This window comes from Camelus ferus, chromosome 35 (genome assembly GCF_009834535.1).
Source record: "Camelus ferus isolate YT-003-E chromosome 35, BCGSAC_Cfer_1.0, whole genome shotgun sequence".
Taxonomy (NCBI): Eukaryota; Metazoa; Chordata; class Mammalia; order Artiodactyla; family Camelidae; genus Camelus; species Camelus ferus.
The window spans coordinates 23588859-23603153 of NC_045730.1; the positions used below are offsets into that span (position 1 = coordinate 23588859).

At 35.6% G+C, this 14295-nt stretch overlaps 1 protein-coding gene across 3 annotated transcripts in view; it reads right to left on the bottom strand.

Annotated features, from left to right (window-relative positions):
* Positions 1–14295, bottom strand: part of ARMC4 (armadillo repeat containing 4) — a 141271-nt gene that overhangs the window by 76099 nt on the left and 50877 nt on the right. For all 3 annotated transcript variants that reach the window (XM_032473528.1, XM_032473529.1, XM_032473530.1), the window contains exon 12: positions 7533–7647. In XM_032473528.1, coding sequence (XP_032329419.1) covers positions 7533–7647 — 115 coding nt within the window. The remainder of the gene's footprint in view (positions 1–7532; positions 7648–14295) is intronic.

The window sequence follows — 14295 nt, forward strand, 5'->3', positions numbered from 1 at the left end:
GCCGCAGCACGGTCAGTGCCATTAATCCAGACAAAGAAGTTATTTATTTCAAAATGATGCCAATGCCTGTGATTCATAAGTTAAGTCTAAAATGACTTGCAGAAACATCTTATGTGAAAAATGCGGAAATGCTTCCTTACAAAATAAAAGGAAATTTCTCCTAGAAAGCTGAGTCATTAACTTACCTGATGGGGGAGGGGTGGGGAGGGGGAGGAAGAATGGGGCAAAATACCTGGCAAGATTCTTTCTGGTTCTGTTATTTTACTGCAAGCTGGATGCTCAGCATATTCAAAAAACATTCCCTGTCTCTACTTCCCCTTAGAACTTGTAATCTTATTAGAAAACAATTTTAATTCACCCAAAAACAATTAACTATACAGAATGCTACTTGAAGATGCTAAATTGAATATAATCAAGTGATTTTGGATGGTGATGTAAAATAAGACACATGGAATCCTAAAAGAATTCCAAGTACACATAATCTCCATGCATACAGATACTTACATGTATCTTTACCCATACTATTTCAGCTTATCCAAAAGGAAGTTGATTGCAAAATAGGTTGTTATATTTTATGTACCACCGAGGAAGAGAAAACACCACCCTTTAACCTATGACACAGTGTCAATTATAAAACACATCCCTGGGGAACTGTGCTTTCTACCAGTAGATCAGAGATAGATTTATCTTCTCTCCCTATGTGAAGAAACATTCTAGAAAGGCTCAAATAATGGAAGTTTTGTCTCATGTAACTTCACTCTGTTTTTTAACACTGGAAACTTAGTTGCATAAATACTATGCATTTATGTTAAGATGCCAAAAAATGGGCATACAAAATGTAATGTGTGCCTTCACGGGGTCTGGCAAACAATTAGTGCTAAATAAATGTTGAATTAATGAAATTATTTGATATGCCTAAAGATTGAATTAAATTATTGCTAACTTTTAAACAAATTGAAGTATAGTTGATTTACAATGTTGTGTTAGTTTCTGGTATACAGCATACTGATTCAGTTATATATATAATTCTTTTTAATATCCTTTTTTATTATAGATATTGAATATAGTTCCCTGTGCTATAGAGTAGGATCTTGTTGTTTATCTGTTTTATACTTAGTATTTTCTATCTGCAAATCCCAAACTCCTAATTTATCCCCACCCCATACCCTCTTTGGTAACCATAAGTTTATTTTCTATGCCTATGAGTCTGTTTCTCATTTGTAAATAAGTTCATCTGTGTCATTTTTTTAGAATCCATTTTTTTAAGAATCCATATATAAGTGATATCATTTGATACTTTCTTTGTTTGACTTCACTTAGTCTGATAATCTCTATGTCCATCCATGTTGCTGCATTTTTTCATTGTTTTTTTTATGGCTGAGTACTAGTCCATTGTATATATATACCATACTTCTTTATTCAGTCATCTGTTGATGGAAATTTAGGTTGCTTCCATGTCTTGGCTATTGTAAACAGTGCTGCTATGAACACGGGTGCAATCATTGCTAACTTGTAATTTTATTCTATTCATGTATTACCATGAAGCTCAAGGCAAAATGTAAATTTAAATGTAAATGCTTGTGAGGTATAAACCCAGTCCAGTTACTATTTATTAAAACTATAACATGTTCTTCACCATCATTTTATACTATGTGACTGTCTTCCACACTTATCTAAAGGCAGCCAAGGGAAGTAACAGAATTTGTGTCCCCTTGGGTATAATGTATGGGTGAAAATGAGATAAAAATTCACTCTACCCCCAAATTACTATGTTATAGGTTAAAAATCGAATAAAAAACAAAACAAACCCTTTTCTATTCTTGAGTTGTGATTAATTCTTGGTATAGGTATTGAAAAAAAATCAACATTTCATGGATTTTAATTATTCATTTGGTTTAGTGTGAAAAGGATTCATAGATAACAGGTAAAACATTGTTTAACGCTTGCAAAAATAAATACAGCATGTCCCAAATTTCTTAGTGCAGTTTATGCTGTACTTAACTTCAGGAATACAAATACTTCAAAATTTGAATAGAAGAAGAAAATAAGAAATAAGACATTTCATTTTCACTTGTTTAGTCTTGTGAATTTTGAAAAATATACTTTTTAATTTTAATTTTTTAGTCTGTCTCATTGGAGATGGCAAACACTGACTGAACCAAAACATTCAAGTTAAAATTTTACTTCAAAGTTTCCAAAACTGAACAAGTGTTAAATAATGAAACTTTCAAGTAATTTTTTAAAGCTTTTTTCTTTAAATAGACTATTTTTAGAGCAGTTTTAGGTTCACAGCAAAACTGATCTGAAGGCTATGAGATTTCCCATATACCTTTTGCCCCAGCAGCTGCATAGCCTCCCCTATTATCAACTTAACGGTACCTGCCACATGGTACACGCAATGGTACACCAAATGATATTTTTAAAAGTTTGTAGCATTTACTTCTTTGACATTCTCAAAGCTTAAAACAGCACTCAGACTTTTAGAACATCTCATATTTTTAGGAGATTCAGGGGGTTTTCTTCACAAAGGAGTCACACAGAAAAGTCTTCTTGGAAATGAAAAGAACCCTGTATAGATTTGCTTGTTGACGTGTGTGGCAGCTCTGTTACAGTGAAATAGTAAATAATATGGGGTTAGAACTGGGTTCACATCGTAGCTCAGTCACCATACTTGTTATGTGATCTTGAGCAAGTAATTCAATATTTTTGAAGACATAGTTTATGCTGTTAAGGGAAAAAATCCAACCTATTAACTCCTAATAGTGGTTATCCCCGAGTGCTGAAATTACAGGTAAGTTTTCCCTTTGCCTTTGTTTTTAATTAAAAAAATTTTAATTGTGTTAAAAAAAAAACTCATAAAATCTTTGCTTTACTTTCTAAAACTGGCATAGTGAACATGGACCCATATGCCTTCTTATATAATTCTTGAGGTTTACAACTCTCATTAGCAGTTACTTTCCAAAAACAACTCTCCATTATCTGCACATCTTAGACTTGGGGTATTCCAAACAGTAGCCACTAGCTACATTTTTGAAAAGCTATGCCTCCTCCTCATCTGTTCTGAACTGATAGCTAAAGATGTTCATCATAAATTTAGTCATAAATGGTGTATTTTCTGATGTATATGAAATCAAAATTCTGAGTCTGCATATTTAGTTAATTCAGTTTATGGAAATGTCTTCTATATTACATAATCAGAAAAGCCAGTGCTCACTGTTGAAATAATCAGCCAAGTTATACTTACTGTCAGTTAGACATAGTGTTTTCAATTTTTAAAATTCGCATAAGGGTATTAATTCAGAGCCCTCTGATAACTTTGCTAACTGAGTTTGATAAATTCACTTCTCAATTCGATGGCTGGTAGATGGACAGACAGGAGAGGTTGGTCATGTGTTTGTTGCCTCGATGAAATAAGAAGTTGCCATTTTCAGTATTTCTAGATTATTCTAGATTCAGTATTACCAGAAGTTTTTCCTCTCACAGGATTCACCCTTGGAAATTACGCATTCTAGACTTGTCCTTTTGCTTGGTGCTCCAAAGCCTTCTCCTCAGAGCAGTGTGCAAGTAGGAGTAAGGAACACTGAGAGCTACCCTTCCCTTCTCCCTCACTCCCCCTCTTCCTTCCTTCCCCCCTTCCCTCCTCTTTTCCTTCTCTCCTTCCTTTCTTTCACCATCTGCACTGTACGCACACCCTCGTTACTTCACTTCTCACCCCAGTACCAACTGACTTAAAGTCTCACCTCTTGGTTGAAATATCTATAACCAATGACCCCCTAATTTCCATATTTAATGTGATCTTTTCAGCTTTCAAAGGTAAATGACCTCTTAGGAGCAAATGAACACTCTTCTTCTTTCTCGAGTTTGTTTTCTTTCTTGGCTTTCTTGAAACCACCCTCTCTTGATTACTTCATCACTCCTAGGTCTTCCTCTGTGACTTTCTGTCATCATTGGCCTTCTCTTTTAGCTCCATGCCCTCTGTGTTGCATCTAGCCCTTAGAACCTCAGCTCCCTCCCACATGCTGGTGACTTTCGGCCCCAAATTCCCTCCTGACACCCTGATTCATAGATTTAAGTGACTGCACATCTCTATGTAGATGAAAGTAAATCCCCCATCTTTTCCCAAAATCATGTACTTCCCGTGTGTGGTAAAGGTTATTAATTCTTAGTTGTCAAAGTTAAAATACAAAAACAAAAATTCAAACTCTCCCTCAACCTCCTTCTCACAGCCAGCATCCAGTAACTCCCCAATTTCCAGTTCTGTTCCCCAGTTATCTTATATTGCCTCTTCTTCTTTACAGACGCTGCCCCTGTATTAGGGCAGATTCTAATTACTTTCATCTGAATCACTGTATAGCTGAATTAATCACCCCCTCACACATGTTCTAATTAGTCAGCCAGCTTTTGTCACTTCCTCGTTCAAAACTCTTCAGATGTTCATGTTGTCCAAGTGATAACACATACAGAAGTTCTTAGTAAGGGAAGTGAACAAGCAGAGAGCTTCATGGATCTGTCTTTCCCCCAGGAGTGCTAAGAAAGGGAGTGAAGTTTCTTCTTCTTGAGAAGAGTTCAAAGACACTAAGTTGGTGGGAGTGGAGAGCAGGCAGGGGGCAGGTGTGGTTCAAGAGAAATGGTACCAATAGGAGCTTCTTAAGGAGGCTTGGATCCAATCTAACCCTTGGAGCCAAGGGCCAAAAGATTGACAGATTGGGTTGTTTTTAAAGTTTGAGTGTAGTTCGGTTTAGATTGCTAGCAGATGAGACCAGTTGGATATCCAGGACAGAATCCTGGGCAAGAATAATTAATGTAAGAATATTGGAACATCTCTTAAGGGCAGAAATAGATAAATAGTCAGATTTAGATTTGAAGTCCATAAGAATAAAGGACATAATTTATACATAATAAGAGCAGTAAGTAGAAGTGTTATGTAAACACAATGGTATCTCAACAATGATAATATTAAATGCTCTATTTAATTTCATATTTTCAATGATGACTGAACCAGTATCTCTAACATCCTTCTCCAGGGAAGTAAAGACTTACAGTATGTTTTCACCTATTACCTTCCACTACCTAACATGCTTTGAATCATCTGGTAGTTTAGATTCAGACTGTTACTCTTATAATACTATCTGCTTTTATTTTATGCCATTACTTTTAAAGAAATTCTTTCTTATTAACTTGATAAAATCTGAAAGCCATATTATCAACACAAATTCATTTTTACTTATAAAGTCTAATGATTTATTTGTTCATCATTGCTTCTATAACTCATGTTGTTCTCTTTCTTAGAACCTTTTGTTTTGCTGGAAAAAATTCTAAAGTTTTTTGTTTTTGTTTTTTCAGAAAAGGCGCATTTCTGACATTTCTAAAAGAACAATGTCTTTATTCTGTCCTTACTCGACGCTCACTGGAACGCTAGCTTTGCAGGGTAGAGAATTCCAGGATAAAACATCTTTTCCTCCGAAGACAGTGAAGCCGTTGTTCCATTTTCCTTCAGAATCTGTTGTGAATGATGTTAAATCTAATATTGGAGTGATTCTTGTTCTTATCTAGCTGTTCCCTTTCCTTTAATTTCTGGAAACACCAAAATTGAAATTGTATTTAGATATAGATACCTTTGTTTTTTCTGCTTGGGACTAAGTGGATCTTTTAAATCTGAAAACTAGAATTTTTGTTCAACTCTTCAGCTTACAGAAACCACTCCACCCCTTTTTTTAAAATGACTGTTTCCTCCTTCCAATTGCCCTCTTTCTTTTGGTATGTTTTTAAGTTCTATTTTCTTTTTACTTTTACTTTACATTTTAAGTTATTTACTAGACTTTATCTTCCAGATAATCAGTCATATCCTAGATTCATACATAACCTAGTATTTGTCTCTTTTATTACAGTCATTGTTTTGACAAATATGTTTTTAATTTTCAAAAGCCCTTTCTTAATCTGTGAATATTTCTTTTTTATTTTAGAATTTTGGGGCATAGTGGTCCCCACTGGGTCAGTCTGAGGATATTAATTTTAAAAATTTAGTGTTACCTTCTGTTCTTTATGTTATCTGTTTCCTCTGAAGTTAGTTCTGCTTGTTAGTCTTGGCTTGCCTCTAACACCATTAGCCTTCCAGAAGCACTTGGTGATCCTCAGTTGTTCATATGTATGAATGAAGGACTGGGCTGATTAGTTCAAGTAACTGATAGGGATATTCTTGAAGGATGTGTTGCAATCTTGCTCCAGTAGACTTCTTTCTTGCTTCCTAAATAATATCATTTATATTTGGCATTTAAAAAGTTTCTCTGGACCTTATATAATAGGAACTATATTGTATTTCTGCCTCAGAAACTTGTTTTTATTTTGCTCAATATGTTTGTGAGATGTATCAATACTGAGGAACACACTGCTGCAATACATTCATTCTTCACTGCTGCATTGTGCGACATGTTATGACTGTACTATCATCCTGTTGTCCATTTTCCTGTAGGTTGACATTGGAGGTGTTTTTATTTTTCCTTTTCTCTTGTTATAAAAAAAATGGTTCCATTAACCAGTTTGTAATAGGTTTCCTCTACTATTAGTATATATCACAATTCACTTTTTACAAAAGATTACTTCTGGTCACAAATATTTAGGAAGATATTTAGAGGCATGTTAAATTTGTTATAGGAATTAAATGCTTTAGATAAAAATACTCGAGAGAAAAGAAAGTTTCTTTTGTATAGCACAGGGAACTATGCTCAATATCTTATAATAACCTTTGATGGACGATGGTGTGAAGGTGAGCGTGTGTGTGTGTGTGTGTGTGTGTGTGCGCAGCGCTGGGACGTTGTGCAGTACACCACAGATGGACACATTGTAATTGTAATTGACTGTACTTCAATAATAATAAAAAAAAAAAAAAACTCAAGAGAAATACCTCTAGCAACAAGGTTCTTAAAGGGAAATCTCTAAACCTGTAGAAAAAAAATTTTAAGTGAAGATAACAAAAAGAGATCGTTAAAGAAAATAGTAACATTTACCAATGAAGAGCTAAGACTTCAGAAACTTCCAGTTGAGTCTTTTGGTGTGTAAAAATTTTATCCATAGATTTTATAGCCAGTCTCTATTGATGGGTGAGAAAAGTGGGATTCATGAAATTATGTGACTTTTTCAAGGTAACGAAGAACTTAGTGAAATTTCATTGTAGGAATTTACACTGTAAATAAGATAGAAGTGATCCTGGGCTTCTGAAAGTAGCAGTGACACAGACAATTTTATTTTCACCCGAGAGATAAGAACAGTCAGCTTGCCTTCACCTCAATTTCCCTGGGGTTCCAGCCAGTAGAACTGGGGAAGCAGTGCCAGCTTAGCCTCATTCCATTTGACATTTAAAAACTGACCAGGAAAAGGCACTGCTCAAAAATTATTTTGGCACAAATGTTCAGCACTCTTGTTCCCCCCAGATAAAGCTGACCAAAAAGAAGTCAAAAGCAATGAATGACTTGTGGCGACATGATTCAGTGTGGTGTTAGAGATTCTAGAGCAGATTGTTTGCAGTCTGTTCTTACCTTCGCATTCTGGATGCAGGGACAGAGGGCCCAGGCTGCACTGGCCTTCACTTCTGGGTGAGGATTTTTCAGCAGGGACCACAACAAACGAACTCCATCTAAGGAATCAATTATCCTATTGTGAAACCAAAAAACAGAAGTATAAACTGTAATTGGTACATGAAAATAAAAATTTAAATGGCGTATCTATTTACAATTTACAATTCTAATTATTTTTTCTCCTTTTGACATTTGGCTTAAAGATTTAAAAAAAAAAAAAAACTGACAACACCAGGGACATAACATGCTGTTAAATTGTCAGCTCTCTGATTTCAGTTTTAAACTCATGGAACTTGCTTTCCATGATAATCATGATTCACATAAACTTAAAATCATCATGTAATTTTTAATTAGCTATACACAGACTGTTACCTAAATATAAAAATACTGGTTTTATTCATATAGTAATATCTAAATACTTTCCAAAACAAATATTTATGCCTCAAAACTGTGCAGTTAACTTTTTTATTTGGTCTGTGTTTAACTGACTTACCGTACTGTATGACATATTTTAAACTCCTCCAGTCCTAATCTAGCATTAGGAATTAAAATCATTACACCACAGTGCATCCTTTGTTGGGCATGCATAACACGTAACTTGTTTTCCATGTGCTCCCTTCCCAGCAAGACTAACACTGCAGACTGTGTTATAATTACTTAAACACACTGTAATCAAAATATCTTCTTGACTGGCTGAAAAACGAATTATCATCAGAGTCATCTCTACACCATCTGTCTTCTGTTTATATATCAATCAGTCCAGGGAGTATAACCTCACATTAAGGTCCACCGAGTACTTGCAGTTGAGAAGGAGGCCAAACAGAACTTAATATCCTTTACAAACATGGCTTTGTTCAGAAAGACATGTTAAACTCAGAGTAGATGAAAAAAGATAAAGAACATCAAAATTCCTTTGATTTTTAACCTCAAGTTAAATACGTGTAGTATTTAGCCACAGATAGAACAAATACTACAAGCTTAGATTGCATTCAAGTTTCTTCCTGAAAACTGACATTAAAAACTACATTTCTTGATGATCTGAGATGAGTTTGCCAGCAAAAAAATGTATTGCTCCAAAGGTTCCAAGTTGGATATAAGTTTTGCATAACCTTATAAAACAATTGGTAATGCAAATAGCTTTTAGTAAGATATAAACTGTCTCTTTAAAAGATAAAAAAAAATGCATTGAGAAAGTATTTTAACCCAAAGTTTAATAAACAGCTTTCAAAACCTAAAGCTTTCTATCACTATCATGTGGAAGGAAAATAAGGTTTTATTTCTCAATTTATAGAAAGTACAAAGAAAGATACTGAATACTTCACAATGAAGTATTTACAAACTTATAAAAACTTACTGGTTTACATTTGCCTCTGAAACATAATTAATGGAAATCCATTTATGTATTTTTTCACATGCGGTTTCTCAATGAACAATAGTGAATGATGATCTGTCCTGCTCCCTCACCAGTGTGGCAATAATATTTGCATTAGTAATATTTAGCTCTTCAGTGCTGGATATAACTTGTCATTAGAGTGGAAGTCATTTGGATGACATGCATTTTCCATTAAAAAGGGTGATAATTCAACTCTGAACTCCCCCCCACCACCAAAATTTCACAATTAACTATAAAAAGTCACTATTCATTGCAAAACTAGATGTCTTGTCCTTGACCCTCACCCCAAACCCTAGGCAATCCCTTCGCTTAGTTATAATGAACAAGGATTGTGACCCCATTACAGATGTCTTAAAAGACACAGCACAGTACAGAGTAATAACTTTGAATGAGGAAAACATTTTTGAGGAACATGTGCAAACAGAGGAACTGACAAAGTCAGGGGTAGCAGACTTCAGAGTTTAATTTTGTCCCCACACCTCTGTATCGAGTCATACACTGTGGATTTTTACTTCGAGTAACTCAGGTATCTCTCCCCTATTTCTCTGTTCTCCCTGCCAGCTCCAAGTCCTGGTCTTTACCGCCTCATAGCAGGATTGCTACCATACTGCCTAACTTGGTTTTGTGTCTTCAGTTTCTCTCAATTCCAATCCATCCTTAAAATTCCTGTGAAATTAATCTTACTAAAGGAGTTTTTAGAGCTTCTAAAACATCTCCTTGGGAGCAGGGCCCCAGGGACATTCATTCTGTGCATCACACCACTGAGCATGTTCAATCAACGCCTAGTGAACAGTTCACAACTGAAAGATCACTCCCAGGAGAAAAAGCTTCCAGCAGCTTCCCACTGCCTCCATGGTGTTAAAGCCCCAGTTCCTGAAACCAGCATTGACCATTTCCAGTGAGCTGGTTTATTCCTACATTCAGATGTTTGCTCATAAAACTCTTTGGCCATCTACTAAACCCTTCGTGCTAAGAATACAGAAATGACAGATACAGTTAATTCTTGTCCCCTGGGGTAGTTATGTTCTAGCAAATCACTGCAAACAGTGAATTGGTAAATACTGAATCATTGCTCCTGGGGAAATACAAAGTTTTGTTCCTAAGAGCCTCTGGTCAGAATAATTTTTGTTAACTAATCAAAACAAGACAGCCTTTGCTTACTCCTTTCCCGATGAATCAAAAATCTTTCCCAACACACATTAATTTTAATTTCATACTTGGAAGTAAATGTTCAAATTCAAAATCTAACCAGTAAATTTTCACTTGTAGTTGCCTCTAAGTTGAACGTGCATTTTCATAGATCTTTACAACTTTATTAATTTTTGCATATACCGTGATGGGCTTATACGTGAGATTAATTACACCACTGTCCATTTTCAATGGGTCTATCTCCTTTTGTACAGTTCTTTAATTTGATTAGATCCTGCTCTGAATTCATTTCCAGCAGGGCAATAGTTCTTCCCGTTTTTATTATCGATAGAATTTTACATTAGCTCTTTGACATTATGAAAACAAAACTGAATTATATGTTTTCAAAATCTTCAACTTTATCATAGGAATCAAACTGTGCCACTGACAAAAGACCGGTTCTTGAAAGATGAATACATATTCATAGTCTGGCTATTTAAAAAAACACAAAACACCCAAACAAACCAAAAAAGACACAGCTGCTTGTTATGGTTCTCAGTTTCTTTTGTTATATTAATGCTTGCCAGGATTGTTAAGGAGTCTGGCTGGCTTGCCTGTGTGTTGAGGCCACATATATGAATAAATGTGGACAGTTTGCATCCACAAAGCCGGCATGGCTAAGTTTGCAGAATTTCTTAATGGCAATGCCAATACATCTATTTTGAAACCATAGTTTTGCACCTTTTCTAAAAATTTCACCATATTTGCTGATAATTATGCTGAAAAATACTATCATCTGACAGTGGCTCAAACTAAATGTGTTTAGCCTAAAAGAATGTAATGTTCTTAAGCCACCTTATAAGATGCAACTGAAAGCTATAGGTTTGGAAACCAAGTTGGCAATTCAGTAAAAATGGAAGTATAAATGGGTGTCAGAATTAATGATGCCTGTGAAAAACTATGATTGGAAAAGAATTTTACTTTTTTTATAAAAATTCTCAAAGTTTTTATGTTTATCTTCACATATTCTTTTAAAGAGGCCATGGGAGACCAAATTAGGAGAAAAGATGTGAATGCAGCAGTATTTCATGTGTGTCCCAGAATTTCCTGGTCTTGGTAAAGTAGAACGCTAGTCTAGCCTTTTACAGTTGTGTAAACAATGTTATAGGAAAGCTCTCAAAACTTTCCCTCAGAAAAATAATGCATTGATACAGTAAATATTGAGAGCACATATCATGGGTCCAGCAATTTTTGAGGCAGTGAGAATTTTACTATCTTGAAAGCAAATGGAAATCCTTGCTCTCTTGGAGCTCATGTTCTTTTGGGAAGAGACAAAGAATGAAGGAGAAATCTGCGTAGTATATGAAATGTCGATAAGTGACTGGAGAAAAATAAGACAGAGAAGGGGGACACTGGGTGGTGGGGTGGAGGTGGAGGGTGCACGGGAAGAGTGTCAGTGAAGCTGTCATCTGAGCAGTAACCCTGCAGGGGTTGGGGAGCCAGCTGCAGGGAAGTGTTCCAGTACCTAGTGCGGTCCTTGGCAGGGAGAACTAGCCATTCTTAAGCATTACGTGAAAGTTGCTCAGTCATCATGACATTCATCAGATTCCGGTGTTGGCCTAGAGGACATCTACTCACACATGCTCATCATGCAACGAGAAAGCAGATAAAGCTCCTTAACCAATGCTGTATAATGTGTTAATTCTATAAGCAAATAAGAGAGACTTTATCTTTTCTTCCCTTTACGAAAAAAATGCACATGGTTGAGACAAGTGCATTAAAGGCAGGTGAGGGAAGGTTCAACCAAAGCAGAGAGTAAAATGAACCACTGCAAATGCTAATATGGATGGTCACCGTATGACAAAGACACCCACCCTTGGACACAGAAGAAGAATAAAATGGTCCGATGTAACTGTAAGTACCCCCAAATATTTGGAGTAGTAAAATAAACTCTTTCCCTAAATAATCAACATTTAAATTTATTATTGGATAAAGTTACATTTATACCTGTATTTGGAGTGGTTATGATCGTTATTAAGTAGGTACTCCTCAAGATAACAAAATAGGAATCAGTTGAAGAGTAATCGGTGCCTAAGTGTGTATCCTGGTATCACAGAAAGAACATAGACTAGATCCTTGTACAGCATGCACGCAAATGCCAGGGCCACCACTTACAACCTCGGTGTTGGGCGAATATTCAATCTCCTAAAGCTTGGGCTCCCTAAGCTGTTAAAATCAGGATGTACTGACCCATCATTAGTGAGATACCCAACATAGTTACAAGCAGATATGCAATTAATAATAGCTTCATCCCCAAAGTTGATAAATATGCAGATAACCTTAGATTGAGCTGTGGTTCTATCTATATACAGTAATTAGGCTAAGTCAAGATTTAGAGTATTTAGACATTTCATTTAGAGTGTACTATCAAGTTACTCGTACATACTAGAAATATATTATAAATTATTGAGCCACAACGTTCTGATTTTATCCAGGCACACAGCCGCACTTGAGTGCACGGGTACCATGTTACAGTAGAGGTAGAAAAGACAATCTAGTATATTTGGGTTTAAATAAACTTGCATTGATACCCTATGTGTTCTATGAAATAACTGGTTCTAATTTAGGCAACAAAGATTTCCCATACACTAGTGACAGAATATTGTAAGAAATCCACATTTTAATTGTCAATTTAAATCCCTATCTCAACTTCATCAGGAGTATCTAAATTATATGTTTATAGACTAAGGCAAGTGAATAAGGAGTCTGCAGGCCAGGAAGGTGAGTGGGCAGCAAAGAGAGGTGTCTCAGGCAGAGCTGAGTCATGAGATGATCAGCATATTTGGGGGCTGCAAGAAGCATGGCAGGGTTTGAGCACTTGTCACACCATAGTTAAAAACTGGTTTGAGATATATAGTACACAAGAACACTAGCCATGAAGGAAATACTGATAAATTTAATTTCATAAAATTAAAATTTTTCTGCTCAAAATAGCCTCACAGACATAGAAAATAAACTTATGGTTACAAAAGGAGGAAACAGGAGGGATGAATTAGGAGTTTGGGATTAACAGATGCACACTATACATAAACTAGATATAGCACAGAGAATTATATTCAATATCTTGGAATAACCTATAATTGAAAAGAATCTGAAAAAGAACATACACACACATACACACACACACACATAACTGAATCACTTTGCTGTACACCTGAAACTAACACGACATTCTAAGTCAACTATACTTAAACTAAACTCTAAAAACAATTTAAAATAAATTTTAAAATATAAAATATTACTGGCTCTTAAAAAAGAGTTTCTGTTCAAAAGACAGCCTTAGTACTGACTGGGAAAAATTATTCCACAGCACATAATTCTAAGAATAGGTTAGTGTCCAGAATATGCAAAGAACCTCTTCAAACTGCCTAAAAAAAAGACAAACAATTCAAATTTAAAATGAACAAAAGACTTGAATAGACTACATAATAATACACACGTGTGAGATAAGCAGATGAAAAGTTATTCAACATCATTAGTTATCAGGGAAATACAAATGAAGTCTACAACGACATACTATTTTATCCTATTAGAAGGACTAATTTTTTTTTAAAGAGCAACATTAAACGTTGGCACTGATGGGAACTCGTAAAATTGTACACCCACTATTGCGTACTATTTGGCAGTTTCTAATAAAGTTGATAAATTTCTACCCTATGACTCAGATACTGCACCCCCAGAATAGGCAAAACTAGTCTTAGTGATGGAGGTCAGAAAGTGGGTGCTTAGGGTGGGAGTGGGGACGGGCTGGAAGATAGCAGGAGGACACTTTCTTGGGTGAAGGACATGTTTTATATCTTCTTTTGACTGGTGGTTACACGAGTGTATACAATTGTTAAAACGCATCTAACCAAGTGATTGTCAAAGTAACCTGTAATTTTGAATAACAACAAAAAAAGTCAGACAAAAACAAACACATACTATTTGTTTCCATGTGCTTCCAAATAGAAATAAAACTAAACCATACTTTATGGGGAGACATTCTCAAATATAAAATGATGAAAACAAAGCAAGATAGGAATTACTATACAAGGGAGGAGAGGGGCTCTCTCCATGCGGAGAGAGACGGACGGATGCTGGGTGGGCTGTGACAAGGAGGGGCAGCCAGGGAGTTTTAAGGGTAATGACAATATTCTACTTCTT